General features: G+C 41.2%; 1 protein-coding gene across 1 annotated transcript; it reads right to left on the bottom strand.

Moving 5' to 3' along the window:
- Positions 1-1,276: 1,276 nt before the first annotated feature.
- LOC106560737 (potassium/sodium hyperpolarization-activated cyclic nucleotide-gated channel 1-like) lies at positions 1,277-20,383 on the bottom strand. The gene is made up of 3 exons (XM_014123925.3): positions 19,863-20,383; positions 4,428-4,851; positions 1,277-3,493 (listed from the first exon to the last, which is right to left on the bottom strand). The coding sequence occupies exons 1-3, from the start codon at positions 20,225-20,227 to the stop codon at positions 3,380-3,382; spliced, it is 903 nt and encodes a 300-aa protein (XP_013979400.1). The 5' UTR covers positions 20,228-20,383; the 3' UTR covers positions 1,277-3,379.
- Positions 20,384-22,281: the final 1,898 nt, after the last annotated feature.

The following is a 22,281-nucleotide window of genomic DNA, read 5'->3' as shown; positions in this document are numbered from 1 at the left end:
TAGAACAATGGGTCATAAAGGTTCAGCTGAGGAGGTACACAGAGTTCATTAATATTAACAATTGACAATTGAACGCTCATTCATTCGGGAACAATTGCAATCAATATATATTTACGCTCAGTGTGTCGTCGGATCTTTGTTGGAGCGTCGTTCGGTTGGAGAGTTCTCTCTCTCTCTCGGTTAGAATGGATCTTTCAAAGCGACATTCATTAACCTCTTGGGGCTAGGTGAGACGCTAGCGTGCCACCCGTGGTGCACTCCATCAACAGCAGGTGCATTTCAAGAGCGGCAAATTTGAATCCAAATAAATGTCAAAATTCAAATTTTTCAAAAATACAACTATGTTACACCATTTGAAAGATAAACATCTCCTTAATCTAACCACGTTTTACGATTTCAAAAAGGTTTTACGGCGAAAGCATAAATTTAGAGTATGTTAGGACAGTACATTTACAAGAGTTGTGTGTAATGTTTTGTCAAGTCAAAGACAGGGTCACCAAAACCATAAAACCAGCTAAAATGATGCACTAACCTTTTACAATCTCCATCAGATGACACTCCTAGGACATTATGTTAGACAATGCATGCATTTTTAGTTCTATCAAGTTCATATTTATATCCAAAAACAGCGTTTTACTATGGCATTGATGTTGAGGAAATCGTTTCCCTCCAATAACCGGCAGTCAAGTCAGCGTAACAAATTAAATAATTAAAATTAGAAAACATTGGTAAAATATTATATTGTCATTTAAAGAATTATAGATTTACATCTCTTGAACGCAATCAACTTGCCAGATTTAAAAATAACCTTACTGGGAAATCACACTTTGCAATAATCTGAGCACTGCGCCCAGAAAAATACGCGTTGCGATACAGACTAGACGTCATGTTGGGGAGATCTAAAATCGAAAATACTATGTAAATAATCCATTACCTTTGATTCTCTTCATCAGATGTCACTTCCAGGTATCACAGGTCCATAACGAATGTAGTTTTGTTCAAAAAAGCTCATCATTTATGTCCAAAAATCTCCGTCTCGTTAGCACATGATGTAAGCCAGCCGGACTTCTCGTCATGAACGAGGGGAAAAAATATATTTCCGTTCGTTCAAACATGTCAAACGTTGTATAGCATAAATCATTAGGGCCTTTTTTAACCAGAACATGAATAATATTCAAGGTGGACGAATGCATACTCTTTTATAACGTATTGGAACGAGGGTACCCAACATGAACTCGCGCGCAAGGTGTCTAATGGGCCATCATCGTTCCATGGCTCTTGTTCGGTCAGATCTCCCTCCAGAAGACTCAAAACACTTTGTAAAGGCTGGTGACATCTAGTGGAAGCAATAGGAAGTGCCAAAATATTCCTAAACCCCTGTGTTTTTCAATGGGATAGGTTTAAAGTCAATACAACACATCAGGTATCCACTTCCTGTCAGAAAATGTCTCAGGGTTTTGCCTGCCAAATGAGTTCTGTTATACTCACAGACACCATTCAAACAGTTTTGGAAACTTTAGAGTGTTTTCTATCCATATATAATAAGTATATGCATATTCTAGTTACTGGGTAGGATTAGTAACCAGATTAAATCGGGTACATTTTTTTTATCCAGACGTGCAAATGCTGCCCCCTAGACCCAACAGGTTAATGTCTTTCTAGAATCGATGCTTCGTTGGTCTTCGCGTTCAATGATATAATTTACTTAGCTGCAGACTAATAATTAATATCAAAGACTTGTTCTTATTCTGTCAGTATCAATAGTCTAAAAGTTAACCACATGGTATAGTTCACTTTCAGTAGAGTACTTGGATGGTCAAACCTATTGGCCCCCTTCTCGCAATGGAGTGGAGGCCTGGTCTAAAGAAATGTAAATCAGGGTGTGTTTTATAGGTGACCCTAGAACAGGCTTGTCAAATGACGCCTGGTCCTGTCTGTGTCCCTGGGGGGCGTGCCGATGACTGAGTTAAGCTTGGTACAGAAATCCAATTCTATCACATTAACATCAGTACATAGCATCTCAATGTATTACAAATAGCTTTATCCTTATTAATACATTTTATACAACCATGTGGATGCAAGTCTCAAGCTGAGGCTATTATATAAACAGTTTTATGGTAATATGGCTATATTGTCTCTTCTGAGTATCACAAAATTGTACCAAGCGGACCAGTTCGTAGCTGGATTCTTCACCAATCTTCCATACCTTCTCCAGAACACAAATGTCGCTTGGCTCCCCAATTCTGTGAGTTGGAAGAATTTCCTGTGTCTCTCTATGGGCCATGTGGCCAGAGACTCTCCTGGAATTTTACCACTCCTTCACACAGGGACTGGGTGGGGGAAGGTAGGTTGGGGGATGGTGCAAAGGGGGGGAGGGGGTCAACTGTCCTCCCTGTACTCAAAGAGGCCAACGTCATGACATAGGTCTAGCCCAAACCATAAAAAACAGCCCCAGACCATTATTCCTTCTCCACCAAACTTTACAGTTGGCACAGTGCATTCGGGCACGTAGCGTTTTCTTGGGATCTGCCTAACTCAGATGCTGAAGCGTAATTTATCACTCCAGAGAACGAACGTGTTACCACTGCTCCAGAGTCCAATGGCGGCGAGCTTTGCACCACTCCAGCCGACGATTGGCATTGTGCATGGTGATCTTAGACTTGAGTGTGGCACCTTGGCCATGGAAAACCATTTCATGAAGCACCCGACAAACAGTTCTTGTGCTGACGTTGCTTCCAGAGGCAGTTTGGAACTCGGAGTGAGTGCTGCAACCGAGGACAGACAATTTTTACACGCTACACGGTCACGTTCTGTGTGCATGTGTGGCCTACCACTTCGCGGCTAAGCCGCTGTTGCTCCTAGACGTTTCCACTTCACAATAAAAGCGCTTACAGTTGACCGGGGAAGCTCTAGCAGGGCAGAAAAGTGACTTAATGGAAAGGTGGCATCCTATGACGGTGCCATATTGAAAGTCACTGAGCTCTTAAGTACGGGCCATTCTACTGCCAATGTTTTCATATGGAGATTGCATGGCTGTGTGCTCGATTTTATACACCTGTCAGCAACGGGTGGGGCTGAAATAGCCAAATCCACTAATTTGAAGGGGTGTCCACATAACTTTGATTATACATAGTGTATTTCACAGTACTATTTTCCTTACTGTAAAACATTACATAATCCCTGTAAATTTACAGTGGAGATGCTGTAATATGTTTTACAGTAAGGAAAATAGTGCTTTAAAATTACAGCATTATGCTGGGAACTCTGGTTATAGGGGAAAGTTGTACAGTGGGGGCATGAGAGCAGCTGTACCTTACTGTAACAAAATGATCGTGTTATGAGTATTCAACTCTTCATTGTGAAGGGAAGGATAGTTCTGTCATTGTGGAGTAAACAGCTGCGAGGAAAACAGGAAGAGGGGTCCCGTGTGGCTCAGTTGGTAGAGCATGGCCCTTGCAACACCAGGGTTGTGGGATAGCTTCCCACAGGGGACCTGTATGAAAAAAATATGAAAATGTATGCACTCAATTCTGTAAGTGGCTCTGGATAAGAGCATCTACTAATTTACCAAAATGCAAATGTAGACTGCAGAGGAAAACTGAGTGACACATAGGGAGATGCAGAGCAGCAGGAGCTACAGGAGCATTAGATTCTATAAATGAAATCATCAATTCAGCATGCAGAATCAAGTAATATTAGATTGTTCTGTCAAGCTCAGCCTTTGTCTTGACAGACAAAATATTCAATCAAGTAGTCTGATTAAATCTTATCTCCATCTAATACAACATTAAATCTAGGATCCAATGCAACGGCAAATGTAATTAAACGCAACATTAGGCAACATTTGTTATCCAATGTAATGACAATAGTTTGACTATTTCTGTAGTAAACACAGGAATCATTGATAATTGTCCATGGTGCAAGAGATGTTTGAAATGCAATAATGTCTGTACATAAAGCATAACAAAGCCTATTCCCATAGAATCTCTGGCTTTTTCAAACTTCACTATTGGAGCATCAAATCAGATCTGATTTCTGGCAAGTTAACATTTTGCACATTCATGTTGATCAATTGATCAATCAGTGAAATAAAGGTATGAAAGGGAGAGCAATGCCAGCTGGGTAAATGGAATGAGTGACTCACAGAGGAGTGAAATGACACCATAGGAGGGTAATCTCTCTTTCTCCTCTCTCTCCTTCTCTTTTTTCCCTCTCCCTCTCTCTCTGTACCCCTATATCTCTCTTCTCTTTCTCTCTCTTTACCTCCCTATATTTAAACTTCATTACTCCATATCTAAACTCCGATGTCTAAGAATGACTTGCATTCATCCTCACATTCACATAAATGTCAGAAGTCAGAGCTGTGGCATTCAGCCTCTTACACACACACACACACACACCACACTCTATCACCACATATATCTTACCTCTTCCCACTGATGTATGTATCTGATGAGTCGGGAAAGTCTCAGCAGCCTCAGAAGAGACAGAATCTTAGTAAACCTCACGATCCTCAGCGCCCTCGCCGTCTTGTACACCTCTGAGTCAAACCCCTTTTCCACTATTAGAAATATATAATCCACTGGTATGGACGAGAGGAAGTCGACCACAAACCAGGTCTTCAGGTAGTTCATCTTGATGACCTTGGGGTCCAGGATGATCTCGGAACTCTCCTCGTTGACGACTCCAGTGCGAAAGTTCATGACCAGATCCACGAGGAAGATGGTGTCTGATGCTACGTTGAATATTAGCCAGGTGGTGGTGGTCTGCTCTGAGAAGAAGGTTATTCCTACAGGAATGATGATCAGGTTCCCCATCATCATGACGAGCATTACCAAGTCCCAGTAGAACCTAGAAAAGACAGAAATGGGTGATCAAATAATATGGCTTTAAGTACAGTACACATAGAGGGGATTGTACCAATAGAACCTACAACAAACAGAGAATGTGTAAAAAAACTATGGTTTCAGTATCTAGAATAGACACATAACATGGCAAAATATGTCTTTACATATGAAAGGTACACATACAAAGAATCAAACCTAGAACAAACAGACAGCATGGCAGAACATTAATCAAATCAAATCTTTATTTGTCACATGCGCCATGCATGTAGACCTTACCGTGAAATGTTTACTTACAAGCCCTTAACCAACAGTGCAGTTCAAGAAGAGTTAAGAAAATATTTACCAAATAAACTAAAGTAAAAAATTGTGTGCGGGGGTACAGGTAAGTTGAGGTAATTTGTACATGTAGGTAAGGGTGAAGTGACTATGCATAGACAATAAACAGCGAGTAGCAGCAGTGTACAAAACAAATGGGGGGGGGGGGGGGGTCAATGTAAATAGTCCTGTGGCCATTTAATTAATTGTTCAGCAGTCTTATGGCTTGGGGGTAGAAGCTGTTAAGGAGCCTTTTGGTCCTAGACTTGACGTTCCGGTACCGCTTGCCGTGTGGTAGCAGAAAAAAACAGTCTATGACTTGGGTGACTAAAGTATCTGACAATTTTATGGGATTTCCTTTGACACCGCCTACTATATAGGTAATGGATGGCAGGAAGCTTGGCCCATCGTACTACCCTCTGTAGCGCCTTATGGTCAGATGATGGTGTTGGAGTCGTGTTTGGCCATGCAATCGTGGGTGAACAGGGAGTACAGGAGGGGACTAACTAAACACCCTGTGGGGCCCCAGTGTTGAGGGTCAGCGTGGCAGACGTGTTGTTGCCTACCCTTACCACCTGGGGGCGGCCCGTCAGGAAGTCCAGGATCCAGTTGCAGAGGGAGGTGTTAAGTCCCAGTGTCCTTAGCTTAGTGATGAGATTCGTGGGCACTATGGTGTTGAACGCTGAGCTGTAGTCAATGAACAGCATTCTCACATACAGTTGAAGTCGGAAGTTTATATACACTCAGGTTGGAGTCATTAAAACTCACTTTTCAACCACTCCACAATTTTCTTGTTAACAAACTGTATTTTTGGCAAGTCGGTTCGGACATCTATTTTGTGCATGACACAAGTAATTTTTCCAACAGTTGTTTACAGACAGATTATTTCACTTATAATTCACTGTATCACAATTCCAGTGGGTCAGAAGTTTACATACACTCAGTTGACTGTGCCTTTAAACAGCTTGGAAAATTCCAGAAAATTATCTCATGGATTTAGAAGTTTCTGATAGGCTAATTGACATCAGTTGAGACAATTGGAGGTGTACCTGTGGACGTATTTCAAGGCCTACCTTCAAACTCAGTGCCTCTTTGCTTGACATAATGGGAAAATCAAAAGAAATCATTGACCTCAGAAAAATAATTATAGAGCTCCACAAGTCTGGTTCATCCTTGGGAGCAATTTCCAAACGCCTGATGGTACCACGTTCATCTGTACAAACAATAGTACGCAAGTATAAACACCATGGGACCGTCATACCACTCAGGAAGGATATGCATTCTGTCTCCTAAAGATGAACATACTTTGGGGTGAAAAGTGCAAATCAAACCCAGAACAACAGCAAAGGACCTTGTGAAGATGCTGGAGGAAATAGGTACAAAAGTATCAAAAAGTATCTATATCCACAGTAAAACGAGTCCTATATCGACATAACCTGAAAGGCCGCACAGCAAGGAAGAAGCCACTGCTCCAAAACCGCCATAAAAAAAGCCAGACTACGGTTTGCAACTGCACATGGGGACAAAGATCGGACTTTTTGGAGAAATGTCCTCTGGTCTGATGAAACAAAAATAGAACTGTTTGGCCACAATGACCATCGTTATGTTTGGAAGAAAAAGGGGGATGTCACGGCTGTCAGAATGATCAGACCAAAATGCAGCGTCGGTTTCGTTCCACATATTCATTGGACAGTGAAACTTAATGCGATACAAGACAAACTGGAGGAACAAAACAACAAACCGTGACGCAGCAGGAATAAACACACTCACAAAATATAATCACCCACAAAACACAAGTGGGACAAACATCAACTTAAATATGGCCTCCAATTAGAGACAAAGACAACTGGCTGCCTCTAATTGGAGGTCATGCCAAACAAAACCCACCCTAGAAATACAAAACTAGAAACTAAACATAGAAATACAAAAACGGACAAACACCCCCCTGTCACGCCCTGACCTACTCTACCATAGAAAATAACAACTTACTATGGTCAGGACATGACAGGGGATGCTTGCAAGCCGAAGAACACCATCCCAACAGTGAAGCACGGGGGTGGCAGCATCATGTTGTGGGGGTGCTTTGCTGCAGGAGGGACTGGTGCACTTCACAAAATAGATGGCATCACGTGGAAGGAGAATTATGTGGATATATTGAAGCAACTTCTCAATACATCAGTCAGGAAGTTAAATCTTGGTCGCAAATGGGTCTTCCAAATGGACATTGACCCCAAGCACACTTCCAAAGTTGTGGCAAAATGGCTTATTAAGGACAACAAAGCTTGTGGAAGGCTACCCGAAACGTTTGACCCAAGTTAAACAATTTAAAGGCAATGCTACCAAATACTAATTGAGTGTATGTAAACTTCTGACCCACTGGGAATGTGATGAAAGAAATAAAAGCTGAAATAAATCACTCTCTCTGCTATTATTCTGACATTTCACATTCTTAAAACAAAGTTTTGATCCTAACTGACCTAATGCAGGGAATTTTTACTCTGATTAAATGTCAGGAATTAACTGAGTTTAAATGTGTTTGTCTAAGGTGTATGTAAACTTCCGACTTCAACTGTAGATGTTCTTTTTGTCCAGATGGGAAAGGGCAGTGTGGAGTGTGATTCAGATTGCGTCATCTGTGGATCTGTTGGGATGGTATGCGAATTGGAGTGGGTCTAGGCTATCCGGTAGGATGCTGTTGATGTGAGCCATGACCAGCCTTTCAAAGCACTTCATGGCTACCAACATGAGTGCTCTAGGGCGGAAATCATTTAGGCAGGTTACCTTCGCTTCCTTGGGCACAAGGACTATGGTGGTCTGCTTGAAACATGTAGGTATTACAGACTCGGTCAGGGAGAGGTTGAAAATGTCAGTGAAGACACTTGCCAGTTGGTCCGTGCTTTGAGTACACGTCCTGGTAATCTGTCTGGATCCGCGGCTTTGTGAATGTTGACCTGTTTAAAAGGTCTTGCTCACATCAGCTACCGAGAGCATTAACACACAGTCATCCAGAACAGCTGGTGCTCTCGTACACGCTTCAGTTTTGCTTGCCTCGAAGCGAGCATAAAAGGCATTTTGCTCGTCTGGTAGGCTTGCGTCACTGGTCAGCTTGCGTCTGGGTTTCCCATTGTAGTCTGTAATAGTTTTCAAGCCCTGCCACATCCAACGAGCATCAGAGCCAGTGTCGGAGGATTCATTCTTAATCCTGTATTAACGCTTTGCTTGTTTGATGGTTCGTCTGAGGGCATAGCGGGATTTTTTATAAGCGTCCGGATTAGAGTTCCGCTCCTTGAAGCGGCAGCTCTAGCCTTTAGCTCGATGTGGAATTTGCCTGTAATCCATGGCTTCTGGTTGGGATATGTACGTACGGTCACTGTGGGGACGACGTCGTCGATGGACTTATTGATGAAACCGATGACTGAGGTGTTATACTTCTCAATGCCATTAGATGAATACCGGAACATATTCCAGTCTGTGCTAGTGAAACAGTCTTGTAGCGTAGCATCCGAGTCATCTGACCACTTCTGTAATGAGTGCTACTTTCTGCTTTAGTTTTTGCTTGTGGCTCAGTTGGCCTTCCCTGTGGCTCAGTTGGTAGAGCATGGTGTTTGCAACGCCAGGGTTGTGGGTTCAATTCCCATGGGGGTCCAGTACAAACAAAATAAAAAAATATGCATGAAATGTATGCATTCACTACTGTAAGTTGCTCTGGATAAGAGTGTCTCCTAAATTACTAAAATGTAGATGTCAAATGTTGTAAGCAGGAATCAGGAGGATAGAATTATGGTCAGATTTACCAAATGCAGGGCAGCGGAGAGCTTTGTATGCGTCTCTGTGTGTGGAGTAAAGGTGGTCTAGAGTTGTTTTTCATCTGGTTGCACAGGAATCAGGAGGATAGAATTATGGTCAGATTTACCAAATGCAGGGCAGCGGAGAGCTTCGTATGCATCTCTGTGTGTGGAGTAAAGGTGGTCTAGAGTTTTTTTTCAACTGGTTGCACACTCTAGTAAAAATTTGCTAAAACTGATTTAAGTTTGCCTGCATTAAAGTCCCTGGCCACTAGTAGCGCCAATTCTGGATGAGCATTTTCTTGTTTGCTTATGGCCTTATAGAGTTGGTTGAGTGCGGTCTTAGTGCCAGCGTCGGTCTGTGGTGGTAAATAGACGCTACAAATAATATATATGAGAACCTTCTTGGTAGATAGTGTGGTCTACAGCTTATCATAAGGTACTCTACCTCAGGCGAGCTATACCTAGATACTTCTTTAATATTAGACATTGCGCACCAGCTGTTATTGACAAAAAGACACAAACCCCCACTCCTCGTCTTACCAGACGTAGCTCCTCTGTTCTGCAGGTCCGTGGAAAATCCCGCCAGCTCTATATTATCGGTGAAACAGAAGATACTACAGATTTTAATGTCCCGTTGGTAAGATAATCGTAGGTCATCAATTTTATTTTCCAATGATTGCATGTTAGCAAGTATAACGGATGGCAGTGGGAGTTTACTCTCTCCCCTACGGATTCTCAGAAGGCAGCCCAATCTGTGCCCTCTTTTCCTCTGTCTTTTCTTCACGCAAATTATGGGGATTTTGGCCTGTTTCCGGGAAAGCAGTATATCCTTCTCGTCGGAATTGTTAACCTGTTGGGGCTAGGGGGCAGTATTTTCATGGCTGGATAAAAAACGTACCCGATTTAATCTGGTTACTAATCCTACCCAGTAACTAGAATATGCATATACTTATTATATATGGATAGAAAACACCCTAAAGTTTCTAAAACTGTTTGAATGGTGTCTGTGAGTATAACAGAACTCAAATGGCAGGTCAAAACCTGAGAGATTCCTTTACAGGAAGTGGCCTGTCTGACCATTTCTTGAACTTCTTTTCCATCTCTATCATTTACTAAGGATCTCTGCTCTAACGTGACACTTCCCACGTCTTCCATAGGCTCTCAGAGCCCGGGAAAAAACAGAATGTCGTCATTCCAGCCCCAGGCTGAAACACATTATCGCCTTTCTCAAGTGGCCGATCAAGGGACATTGGCTTATGCGCGTGACCCCGACCGCCCCCGCCTTTGGGATTTTTTCCTCTGTTTGCCGAAAAGGAGATTCCCGGTCGGAATATTATCGCTTTTCTACGAGAAAAATGGCATAAAAATGGATTTTAAACAGCGGTTGACATGCTTCGAAGTACGGTAAAGGAATATTTAGACATTTTTTGTCACGAAATGCGCCATGCGCACGACCGTTATTTACCATTTCGGATAGTTTCTGGAACGCACGGACAAAACGACGCTATTCGGATATAACGATGGATTATTTGGGACCAAACCAACATTTGGTATTGAAGTAGAAGTCCTGGGAGTGCATTCTGACGAAGAACAGGAAAGGTAAGACCATTTTTCTTATAGTAAATCTGATTATGGTGAATGCTAAACTTGCTGGGTGTCTAAATAGCTAGCCCTGTGATGCCGGGCTATGTACTTAGAATATTGCAAAATGTGCTTCATCCGAAAAGCTATTTTAAAATCGGACATATCGAGTGCATAGAGGAGTTCTGTATCTATAATTCTTAAAATAATTGTTATGCTTTTTGTGAACGTTATAATCGTGAGTAATTTAGTAAATTGTTAGCGAATTCCCCGGAAGTTTGCGGGGGGTATGCTAGTTCTGAACGTCACATGCTAATGTAAAAAGCTGGTTTTTGATATAAATATGAACTTGATTGAACAAAACATGCATGTATTGTTTAACATAATGTCCTAGGGTTGTCATTTGATGAAGATCATCAAAGGTTAGTGCTGCATTTAGCTGTCTTCTGGGTTTTTGTGACATTATATGCTAGCTTGAAAAATGGGTGTCTGATTATTTCTGGCTGGGTAGTCTGCTGACATAATCTAATGTTTTGCTTTCGTTGTAAAGCCTTTTTGAAATCGGACAGTGTGGTTAGATTAACGAGAGTCTTGTCTTTAAATAGCTGTAAAATAGTCATATGTTTGAGAAATTGAAGTAATAGCATTTCAAACGTTTTGAAAATCGCGCCACAGGATTCAACTGGCTGTTACGTAGGTGGGACGAATTCGTCCCACCTAGCCCAGAGAGGTTAAAGGAAAAAGCATCCAGTTCGTGGTGAGTAATCGCTGTTCTGATGTCCAGAAGTAATTTTCGGTAGCAGCAACAATATGTACAAAATAAGTAAAAAAAATAAGCTACAAACAATGCAAATAAAAACATACAAATTTGCAGAGCTGGTTAGGAGCATGTAAAACGTCAGCCATCCTCTTCGGCGCCATCTTAATGCATTCCATTTAGCAGACACTTCTATCCAAAGTGACTTACAGTGCAGTAAATACTTATATTATTAGTATACTGTATATGATCCCAGCAGGAATACAACACACAACCTTGGCATTACAAACACCATGTTCAATGCTCTTATCAACTGAGCCACAGAGACACAAAAAAATCCCTGGATAATATGGCTGTATTATTTACACAAAGAGGATTGCATCAGTTTGCACCAAAGGACCCAGGCGTGGGTGTGTGAATATGATATGCCTTTATGCATAAACCCACACATCATCCCTAGACAGAGCCTTTATGGCATGAGTTAACATCCAATCACATTAACCGCTACTCTCTCGTGGGTGAAACCTTTACTCTTGCGCAGATATTTACAAACGAAACATGCCAATTTCAAAAATAAGCCACAGGAGTTTTTTGAGTGAGATTTAAGACGACTTTTGAGTAGTAAGACAACAGATACCATTAATAAGAAGGGGCTAGAAGCATCTTATATGGTGAGCTACCGAGTGGCTAGGACAGGCAAGCCCCATACTATTGTGGAGGACTTCATTCTTCCTGCTGACGCAGAAATGTCTGGGACAATGCTACGGGAAAAGGCCAACAAAAACTATACCAACCAATGGCTTCATCAAACAACACTGTTTCACGACGCATCAGTGACATGGCAGGAGATAGTGGAGTGCTAACGCACATGCAAGCAGTTTCTCCCGACGCCACTTGGGTACACTGCAGCATCCACCAAGAGACTCTTGCTGCCAAGAGAATGCCTGACAGCTTGAAAGACGTTTTGGACACTACAGTGAAAATGGTTATCTTTGTTAAAGCAAGGCCCCTGAACTCTCGCGTATTTTCTGCATTATGCAATGATATGGGCAGCGACCATGTAACGCTTTTACAAAATACAGAAGTGTGCTGGTTATCAAGGGGCAAAGTATTGACGCAATTTTTTTTATTGATAGACAAGCTTAAAGCCGAGCTTAAAGTTTTCACACGACTGGCCTGTCTGGGTGATGTTTTTTCTCACCTGAATGATCTGAATCTAGGATTACAGGGACTCTCCGCAACTATATTCAATGTGCAGGACAACATTGAGGCTATGATTAAGAAGTTGGAGCTCTTCTCTGTCTGCATTAACAAGAACAACACACACGTCCTTTCATCATTGTATGTTTTTTTGTGTGCAAATGAACTCAAGCTTATGGACAATGTCAAATGTGATATAGCGAAGCACCTGAGTGAGCTGGCTGCGCAATTACGCAGGTACTTTCCCAAAATGGACGACACAAACAACTGGATTCGTTATCCCTTTTATGCCCTGCCTCCAGTCCACTTACCGATATCTGAACCAGAGAGCCTCATCGAAATTGCAACGAGCTGTTCTGTGAAAATTTAATTTAATCAGAAGCCACTGCCAGATTTCTGGATAGCGCTGCGCTCAGAGTATCCTGTCTTGGAAAATCGCATGGTTAAGACACTGATGCTCTTTGCAACCAAGTACCTATATGAGAGTGAATTCTCGGGCCTCACTAGCATGAAAACTATATACAGGCACAGACTGTGTGTGGAAAATGATTTAAGACTGACACTCTCCAATACAACCCAACATTGCAGAGTTATGTGCATCCTTTCAAGCACACCCTTCTCATTAACCTGTGGTGAGTTATTCAAAATTTTTGATGAACAAATAAGGCTTTATGTGTAAGATGGCTAAGTAAAGAGCAAAATGATTGATTATTATATTATTATTTGTGCCCTGGTCCTATAAGAGCTCTTTGTCAGTTCCACGAGCCGAGTTGTGACAAAAACTCACATTCATTCTTATGTTTAGTAAATGTATTGTATAGTGTGTGTGTGTGGCAGGCTTACATTTATGGAAAAAAAAAACATTTGAGAGTGCGCTGACCCTGGTGCTAGAGGGGGTACGGAGCTGGAGGTTGAATGTTTGAAGGGATACGGAGTATAAAAAGTTTCGGAACCACTGTTGTAGACTACGCAAAGCCGTGGTCGGGTCCATTCGCATACTCTGAGCTGTAGTTACTGTCGTTGACAATCAAACAAGACCGGACCCGAGGGACAAGTTCGAATTTCAGACCTGCAGCCGATTGGGCCTGATTGGGATCTCGGGTATATCGGGTCCAACTAGACTCGTGAAGACATCTAGTGTTTTGTTCTACATTGAATCCAATGACTGTGCAGCGACTGTGGAATTGAGGGCATTGCTCTGTATTGTACTGTAGAAAATGTAGGTATAAAACAGAGCAGAGAGCAGCACTGCTAATTAGGGAGCACCAGAGGGCATGGATTTGGTAAAAAGTGAGATACTGGGTGCGTCTGAAATGGCACCCTATTTACTATACAGTGCACTACTTTTGAAGAGGGAACCCATAAGGGCTATGATCAAAAGTAGTGCACTATATTGTATATTGATTGCTAAGGTGCCATTTCTGATGGATCCATAGATTTGAAAAAAATATACTTTTCTTCACAATGTCCTTCGTTAAACTGTTAGAACACCTCTTTGATCTGAAGAGAAAAAAAGAGAAGCTAGACACAACCACTTCAAAATCAATAATGCACAACATAGTCGCAAGTCTCTAAAAAGAGGTTTGTTTTGGTGTTGTTGTTGGAATCTGAAGACATTTGGGTTTGATTACATTCTGCTGTGCTCATCATATTGGAATTTCACATTTTAATTTGATCAAATATTGTGATTATGACCTATTTCAAGCGTCTTCAACAAAGGTACTGCAGTGATGTTACACAAGCACTAAACTAGCACTGTAAATGCTGTTTTGAGACTTACAGTATGCAATTAATGATGATTTAACTTATAACAAAGTAATATTGTCTTTCATTCAATGTCCCTCATATTTTGGTAAATATCAACTGATACTACAAGAGGGCCATGCAGCAATGTCATACTATCTGATCATGGTCATGCTAAAAGAGCCCCAAGAAATAAAGAGTTTCATGGAAGACAAAAGCTTCTTCTCCAAAAGGCCTAGGCTAAACCAGGCCAAGCACGAACCCTTTCTGAAATCTATAAATAATTAATATTACTAACCAGCCATTAAACTTTAAGCAGCCTCTGTAATAAGAATATGTTAGAAGACTGAGTTGCAGAAGCTTTTTGAAACCATACAAAGCACCCATGAATGGTGAGGTCTGTCATTCATGGATGAACTGTTGTTATATAGTCACATAGTTGCTCCTTTGTATTTCAATGCCAGAAAGGTGATAGCATCAACCAAATATGACTGCAACAACAATGTTTTAAGCACATGGTGCTCATTTTTGTATTTTCTATTTGTCAAAGCTTTATAAATTAACTAAATACAACATTCAATTAGTTGTTTTCAATAATAAAAACCTTTGGAAACCCATTTACAGTGGTATTAGGAAGTCCATCCGATGAAATTTCTAAATTATGTAACAGCCATGGTGCTACAACCTAAAAGGGATATTCGGCTGTCCCCATAGGAGAACCCTTTGAAGAACCCTTTGTGGTTCTAGGTTGAACCCTTTCTGTATACATCTGACCCTTCTTTGGACACTGTGTTAACTAACCTCCAAATGAGCTTCAATGCCATACAACAATCCTTCTGTGGCCTCCAACTGCTCTTAAACGCTAGTAAAACCAAATGCATGCTTTTCAACCGTTTGCTGCCCGCACCCACCCACCTGACTAGCATCACTACTCTGGACGGTTCTGACTTATGTGAACAACTATATGTGGACAATATGTGGACAATATGTGGACAACTACAAATACCTAGATGTCTGGCTAGACTGTAAACTCTCCTTCCAGACTCATATTAAAAAACTCCAATCCAAAATGAAATCTAGAATGGGCTTCCTATTTCTCAACAAAGCCTCCTTCACTCATGCCGCCAAACATAGCCTCGTAAAACTGACTATCCTTCCGATCCTCGACTTCGGCGATGTCATTTACAAAATAGCTTCAAATACTCTACCCAGCAAACTGGATGCAGTCAATCACAGTGCCATCCGTTTTGTCACCAAAGCCCCTTGTACCACCCACCACGGTGACCTGTATGCTCTAGTCGGCTGGCCTTAGAGCACACAGTCTAGCCAGACACCTAGGTATTTGTAGTTGTCCACATATTCAGTTCTCTGCTGCCAATGACTGGAACGAATTGCAAAAATTGCTGAAGCTGGAGACTTATATTTCCCTCACTAACTTTAAACATCAGCTATCTGAACAGCTAACCCATCGCTGCAGCTGTACATAGCCCATCTGTAAATAGCCCACCCAATCTACCTACCTCATCCCCATATTGTTTTTATTTACTTTTCTGCTCTTTTGCACACCAGTATTTCTACTTGCACATCACCACCTGCTCATCTATCACTCCAGTGTTAATTTGCTAAATTTTAATTACTTCGCTACTATGCCCTATTTATTACCAAACCTCCTCACGCCATTTGCACACACTGTATATAGACTTTCTTTTTTTTCTATTGTGTTATTGACTGTACGCTTGTTTATTCCATGTGTAACTCTGTGTTGTTGTTTGTGTCACACTGCTTTGCTTTATCTTGGCCATGTCGCAGTTGTAAATGAGAACTTGTTCTGAACTAGCTCACCTGGTTAAATAAAGGTGAAATAAAAAAAATTAAAAAAATTAAAAATTCTGTTCCAGGTAGAACCATTTTGGCTTCTATCTAAAACCCTTTCCACAGAGGGTTTTACATGGAACCCAAAAGAGTACCTAGAACCAAAAAGGGTTCTACCTGGAACCAAAAAGGGTTCTCCTACGGGGACAGCCATAGGACAGCCTATGGGGACCCTTTGGAACCCTTTTTTTAAGAGTGTACAGTAATTCTGGGAACACAGCAGAGAAGTTGAATGTCAACAAAGACAAAGTCCCTGAAACGTTGAAGCATTTACAGAAAGGAGGATTTGAGCCAAACAACAAGAGCACCTTGCATGTCCAAACCAGCAGCACTCGCTGCAGCATGAACCAAAGCCAGTTGTACAATAGCCTTAGAGTTATGTACTGAGGCCAGAGTACAGCGAAGGTGAAGAACAGCCATACAGAAAAAGTCTGTGCTGTGGAAATCATTTTATGGCCCTGGATGTAACATAAACAAAATAAACAGTTCTTAGAATGTGGCCAAAGAACCAAAATATTATATAGGCTATAAAACAACAAACCTCTCTTATTTTAAACAGTGTAGCCCGGTATAGAATAGCCATACGGAACTATTATGCATTGAATCCAGCAATACAGAGTAGGCCTACAGCATTGGTGTAGAATAGCCATACAATTCTATGGGACCAAGAAGGAAGAGCCAACAAGCCCATGCAGCTCTGCTCTAGCATGGTAATTGTAATCTCTCTTTACATTGGCACAGGGACAAGATAACACATCACTCTCTGTGATGTAGAGCCCAATGGAAGGTATCATGAACGAGGCCATAAAGTGAACTGCTGAACCCCTTTCGTGTGACGAGGGAGGTGACCCTTTGTGGAAATTGAAACAGGGATTCAAGGTGTCCATTCAATCATCTTGGTGGAAACAATATTGGTATAAAATGAGATGGTTATTATACATGAAGAAAACATTTGTGACTTGCTTCAGCTCATTAGAAGTATGTTTGTGGTAGTGGATAGGATAGCCTGAAACATGTGAAAGAAAGTTGGTTAAGTGTCTCTAGCTTGAACGGTTCAAGAGTTACTGTTGGTGGGTTATTTAATGCAAAAGTTTGCAAATGTATATAGTTACTTTTCATCACTCTAAACTCCAACAAACAGCTGTAACTTTTGATTGGAAGAAGATAATTATCTTCTGATTCCAGATTTGAACAGTAGAAACGTAGACCAAGATGTCATACTCTCTACGTTTTTGTCTAAAGTGCTGCAAAAGTTGTCAAATTTTCAGTTGTTTGGAAAAGGTTGGGAAAAAATGTGTTGATGCGGTTAGTAAAAGACCTGCATCATTTGATCATTATAAGATATTTTGGTTCAGATATTTTTAGTAGCAAAGAAGTAGAGGAAGAGTTCATACACTAAGTTTTTGTCTAAGTTGATGGGAAAATGGTCAAAGTAGCTGATTTGTGTCAAAGTTACATTGTTTACAGTGAATAGAATATAATGTTGATGTTGGGAGTGATAAAGTAACAATAGGACATTTAGAATGCTGAAGCAATCCCATGAAAGTGGATGGAGGACAAAAAGAAGGTCAAAAAGCTTAATAGTTTAAAAAAGTATAAAATATATAAAAAAACTTCTATGTAAGAAACTTAATCCAGACCAGTCTACACATTTTAACATTTGAACAGCGTTTCTAGCTTAAACAGTGTAAGACCAGTATGTCAAATATTTAAAGTGGAACTGACAGCATTTTAGCAACATGCAATCTTATTCAAATTTGTTCATGTACACCCCCAGGAAGAACATGACACTTAAAAAATAAAAAATTGACAAGCGAGCACTTAGATATGGTCATTTTCACATTTTTATAAATTCTTACGTATACTAAGGCAATTGTGAAAATTCTGTAGCAATATAGAGTGGGAAAGCTGCCGAGCATTTGGACAATTAATAGACACTGCAGGAAAAAAAACTCAAAAAATGATTTGTCTCGTCCGGGAACAAAGTCTACGCAGACCGTTGCACCATAGCCAACTAGAGCTACAGTAGACCTTTATGCAAACCAGCCATTTTCCACACAAGCCTGCCATCATTCACTTTGAACAGGACTGTATCTTTACATCTTTACATCACTGCACCTGTACACAGACAATCTGTAAATAGCACACCCGACTACCTCATACCCATATTATTACTTACCCTCTTGCACCCCAGTATCTATACTTGCACATCTATCACTCTAGTTATAATTTGCTAAATTGTAATTATTTTTGTCTCTAAGGCCTATTTATTGCCTACCTCTCTACTCTTCTACATTTGCACACACTGTACATAGATTATTCTATTTTTATTTTATTTTGTATTATTGACAGTATAACTCTGTTGTCGTTTTTGTCGCACTGCTTTGCTTTATCTTGGCCAGGTCGCAGTTGTAAATGAGAACGTGTTCTCAACTGGCCTACCTGGTTAAATAAAGGTGAACAAAAACAAATGCTTAGGAAGTGTAGTCTAGACAGAGTGTAGATTCATCCATATTCACATGCCACTGCAATGTTTATACAACACACAATGCAAAGCAGGGGTGTTACTGAACAGATGAGGCAGGCTATGAATGCTTCCATTTGATGAGATTATGTTCGAGATAACTTCGACTGTGTATCATTTTAATTTGTCAGGAGATGTGAGGATTATTTCATTCTCTCAAACAAACATTCCACTGACTGACAGTCACCCAAATAATACTTTGCAGCATTCAATCTGTCTCATTCTGTTATTTCTGTCAATGCGCAATATTAGGTCGTTTCTATGCAGTCAAAGAAATCAGAGAGACACTGTGCGTGAGGATGACACTTTCAGCAATACAAATATTTATGGCGCAATGCCTACACAAGCCCATTAACCACTTATCTCAAACTCTATCCAATTGAATTACCTAAAACAAAGCAAGCAATTAAGTTTATCATAAGAGGAATCTCGTTGTAATAGGTTAATATATCCCTAAAAACAAATATACATATTCCATCGCGTTATTTCTTGTGCAGTTCAACGTGGATTTATGTTTGATGGCTGTGTATGGCACGCCAAAGCGTTGTGCATTTTAAATATCTGTCCATTATTCACGGTTTTGCAGGCGGGATCGCTTTAACTGTTCAAATGCCTGGTGTTTGAATTCATCCCTTCCCTTGTAACCTCTTTTTATTTTATGCGGATGACCAATGTTTAATTATTTATCTATTCTCTCTCCCTATTCTCTGTTGTCGTTTCTCGCTAGAATTTACCGCATATATCTATTTTCCATCCAGAGGCCATCCTCACTTATCCTGACGGATCCTCGTTGTCGTTTCATCATTGCAGGATGGGCTATGTTTACAATCCTGATGTTCCCACCTTACTTTCATGGCTCATTATAGATCCGCATATGCAGAAATAAAAACTACTGTTATGTGGAAAACAATTCGTGTATTTGTGTATTCAACTCGTGACATTCACCATCCTCTTTCCAAGGACATATCATGGACTCATCTATTTCTGTCTTCCATATTAGAATAATGACAATTGCCGCAATGGAAAATATGAATACGATCACAATTTGATAGGTAAAACAATCAACGCCTATATAATTGACTCAAGAACGAAGCAAGATTAGCCAACACATTGGACGAGGCGTAACCTACGCGCACTGATGACATAGTGATGTGGTGTCTTGTGGACCTGGCTGTGTGGATGAATGGACGGCATGGTAAAAAAAATAAATGAGAAGGTGACTTTCCACTCCTTACCTAAAATCGCTATAGGGGTGAATGATCCAGTATCCCGCAGTTTGGACCCTTTCTTGCTCTTTCTCAACGGCTTTCTGACTGCCAAACATTCGCAGGGAGAACTTATTGACGCCAGGCTGCATCATCGCTCCAAATTGCCTCTGTATAAAGCCGTGTCGGTTCCCGGACCCGTCTACATCGTCGAACCCGACCAAGGCTTCCTCCTGGTCACCCTTGAAGCCCACCGAGTTCGCGTGGTCCCCTGCTTTCATGTTCTGGCTCCCCATATTCTTCTTCTGTATCGAGTCTTGCCTCTGAAATACATTATTACCATCTGCCTTTTCCACTTCTTTGTTGCTGGAGAACGAATTAGATTTTTCTTCCATGATTTTCAATAAAACGTACTGTCTCCTGGCACGGAAGACAGGCTTCGCGCAAAACTCAAAAGGACTCGCTGTACGCTCCCGTGTTTCATTTGATGTCCTTCAACTGCTCTGCTCCGCTCCGCTTCTTCATTTGCGAATGATGCAAACTGAGACAGACTTCTGTTGAACCTGACAGATCAGGTTTCCTGGGTTACCGCCATCTACCGACTGAACCGATTTAAAGTTCAACTCTTCATTTGCTCGCGCAGCACTGTGGTTTAACGGGCACTTGGCCACTTCATTTCCATAATGTGACTGATCAGGGCCATTTCTAGGATTTGAAGACATTCAGGGCTTAACCCAAAGCCAGTAGGGGGGTCATGGGGGCGTTTTCCTACGGAAGGAATTTCAGCAGCTAAATGCACAAATTTGGTACACTTTGAGATGAACATTGAGAGATTAGATATTTTTCAGGTAACTTGCACCTTCCCACCTGCCACAGCAGACACTGCCAGTACTCAATTACAGTTGCTAACATGGGTCTCGCTACTCTGGAACACATACAGTACCAGTCAAAAGTTTGGACACACCTCATTCAAGGGATTTTCTTTATTTTTACTATGTTCTACATTGTCGAATAATAGTGAAGACATCAAAACAATTAAATAACACATATGGAATCATGTAGTAACCAAAAAAGTGTTAAACAAATACAAATATATTTTATATTGGAGATTCTTCAATGTAGCCACCGTTTGCATTTTCTCTACAAGCCTCATGAGTTGGTCAGCTGGAATGCTTTTCCAACCTTCTTGAAGGAGTTCCCACATATGCTGAGCACTTGTTGGCTGCTTTTCCTTCACTCTTTGGTCCAACTCATCCCAAATCCTCTCAATTGGGTTGACGTCAGGTGATTGTGGAGACCAAGTCATCTGATGCAGCACTCCATCACTCTCCTTGGTCAAATAGCCCTTACACAGCCTGGAGGTGTGTTTTAGGTCATTGTCCTGTTGACAAACATATGGTAGTCCCACTAAGCGCAAACCAGATGGGATGGCGTATCGCTGCAGAATGCTGTGGTAGCTATGCTGGTTAAGTGTGCCTTGAATTCTAAATAAATCACAGACAGTGTCACCAGCAAAGCACCACCACACCATCACACCTCTTACTCCATGCTTCATGTTGGGAACCACACATGCAGAGATCATCCATTTACCTACTCTGCGTCTCTCAAAGATACAGTGGTTGGAACCAAAAAATCTCAAATTTGGACTCATCAGATCAAAGGACAGATTTCCACTGGTCTAATGTCCATTGCTCATGTTTCTTGGTCCAAGCAAGTCTCTTATTATTATTTGTGTCCCTTAGTAGAGGTTTCTTTGCAGCAATTCGACAATGAAGGCCTGGTTCACACAGTCTCCTCTGAACAGTTGATGTTAAGATGTGTCTGTTACTTGAACTCTGTGAGGTGCAATCTGAGGTGCAGTTAATTACCGATTTCTGAGTCTGGTATCGCAAATGAACACATCCTTATCCATATCCAAGATGGCGTAGCAGTCAGGCGTCTGTCTTCGTCTTGTTGTTTCCCGTGTATATATCTTTTTTCTTTGCATTTTCTTCACATATATTTCGCATATATTTTTTAATATTTTTTTATTAAACCTCAACCAACATTCTCTCTGCAACCCGCCTCACCCAATATGGTATGGATCTGCTATTTTATTTACTTTAGAACCGGAACAAGCTAGTAGTGGTCATCAGCTAACCTTTAGCCCAGACAACTACAGCCAATCTGAACAGTGCAATTCAACCTAGAGCATACCGGACTCTTTTTCCCCACCGTAAGCTCTGAACCTTTTCACCTGGATCATCATAGCTAGCTAGCTGCTATCCGAGTGGCTACTCCTGGCTAGCGTCTCTGTCCCAAAGCAAGCACCATTTAGCCTGAAACTAGCCTATGCTAGGCCCATCTCCCAGCTAGCTGAAGAGGTCCATCAGCCACTCCTTGGGCTACAATACCTATTTTGCCAATTGGCCTGGACCCCTTTTACTGCCGATACGGAGCCCCGCCGATC

This window comes from Salmo salar, chromosome 01, assembly GCF_965601325.2.
Source record: "Salmo salar chromosome 01, fSalSal1, whole genome shotgun sequence".
In the NCBI taxonomy this organism is placed as follows: Eukaryota; Metazoa; Chordata; class Actinopteri; order Salmoniformes; family Salmonidae; genus Salmo; species Salmo salar.
The sequence above is the reverse complement of the archived record's forward strand: the minus strand, read 5'-3'. Positions and strand labels throughout refer to the sequence as shown.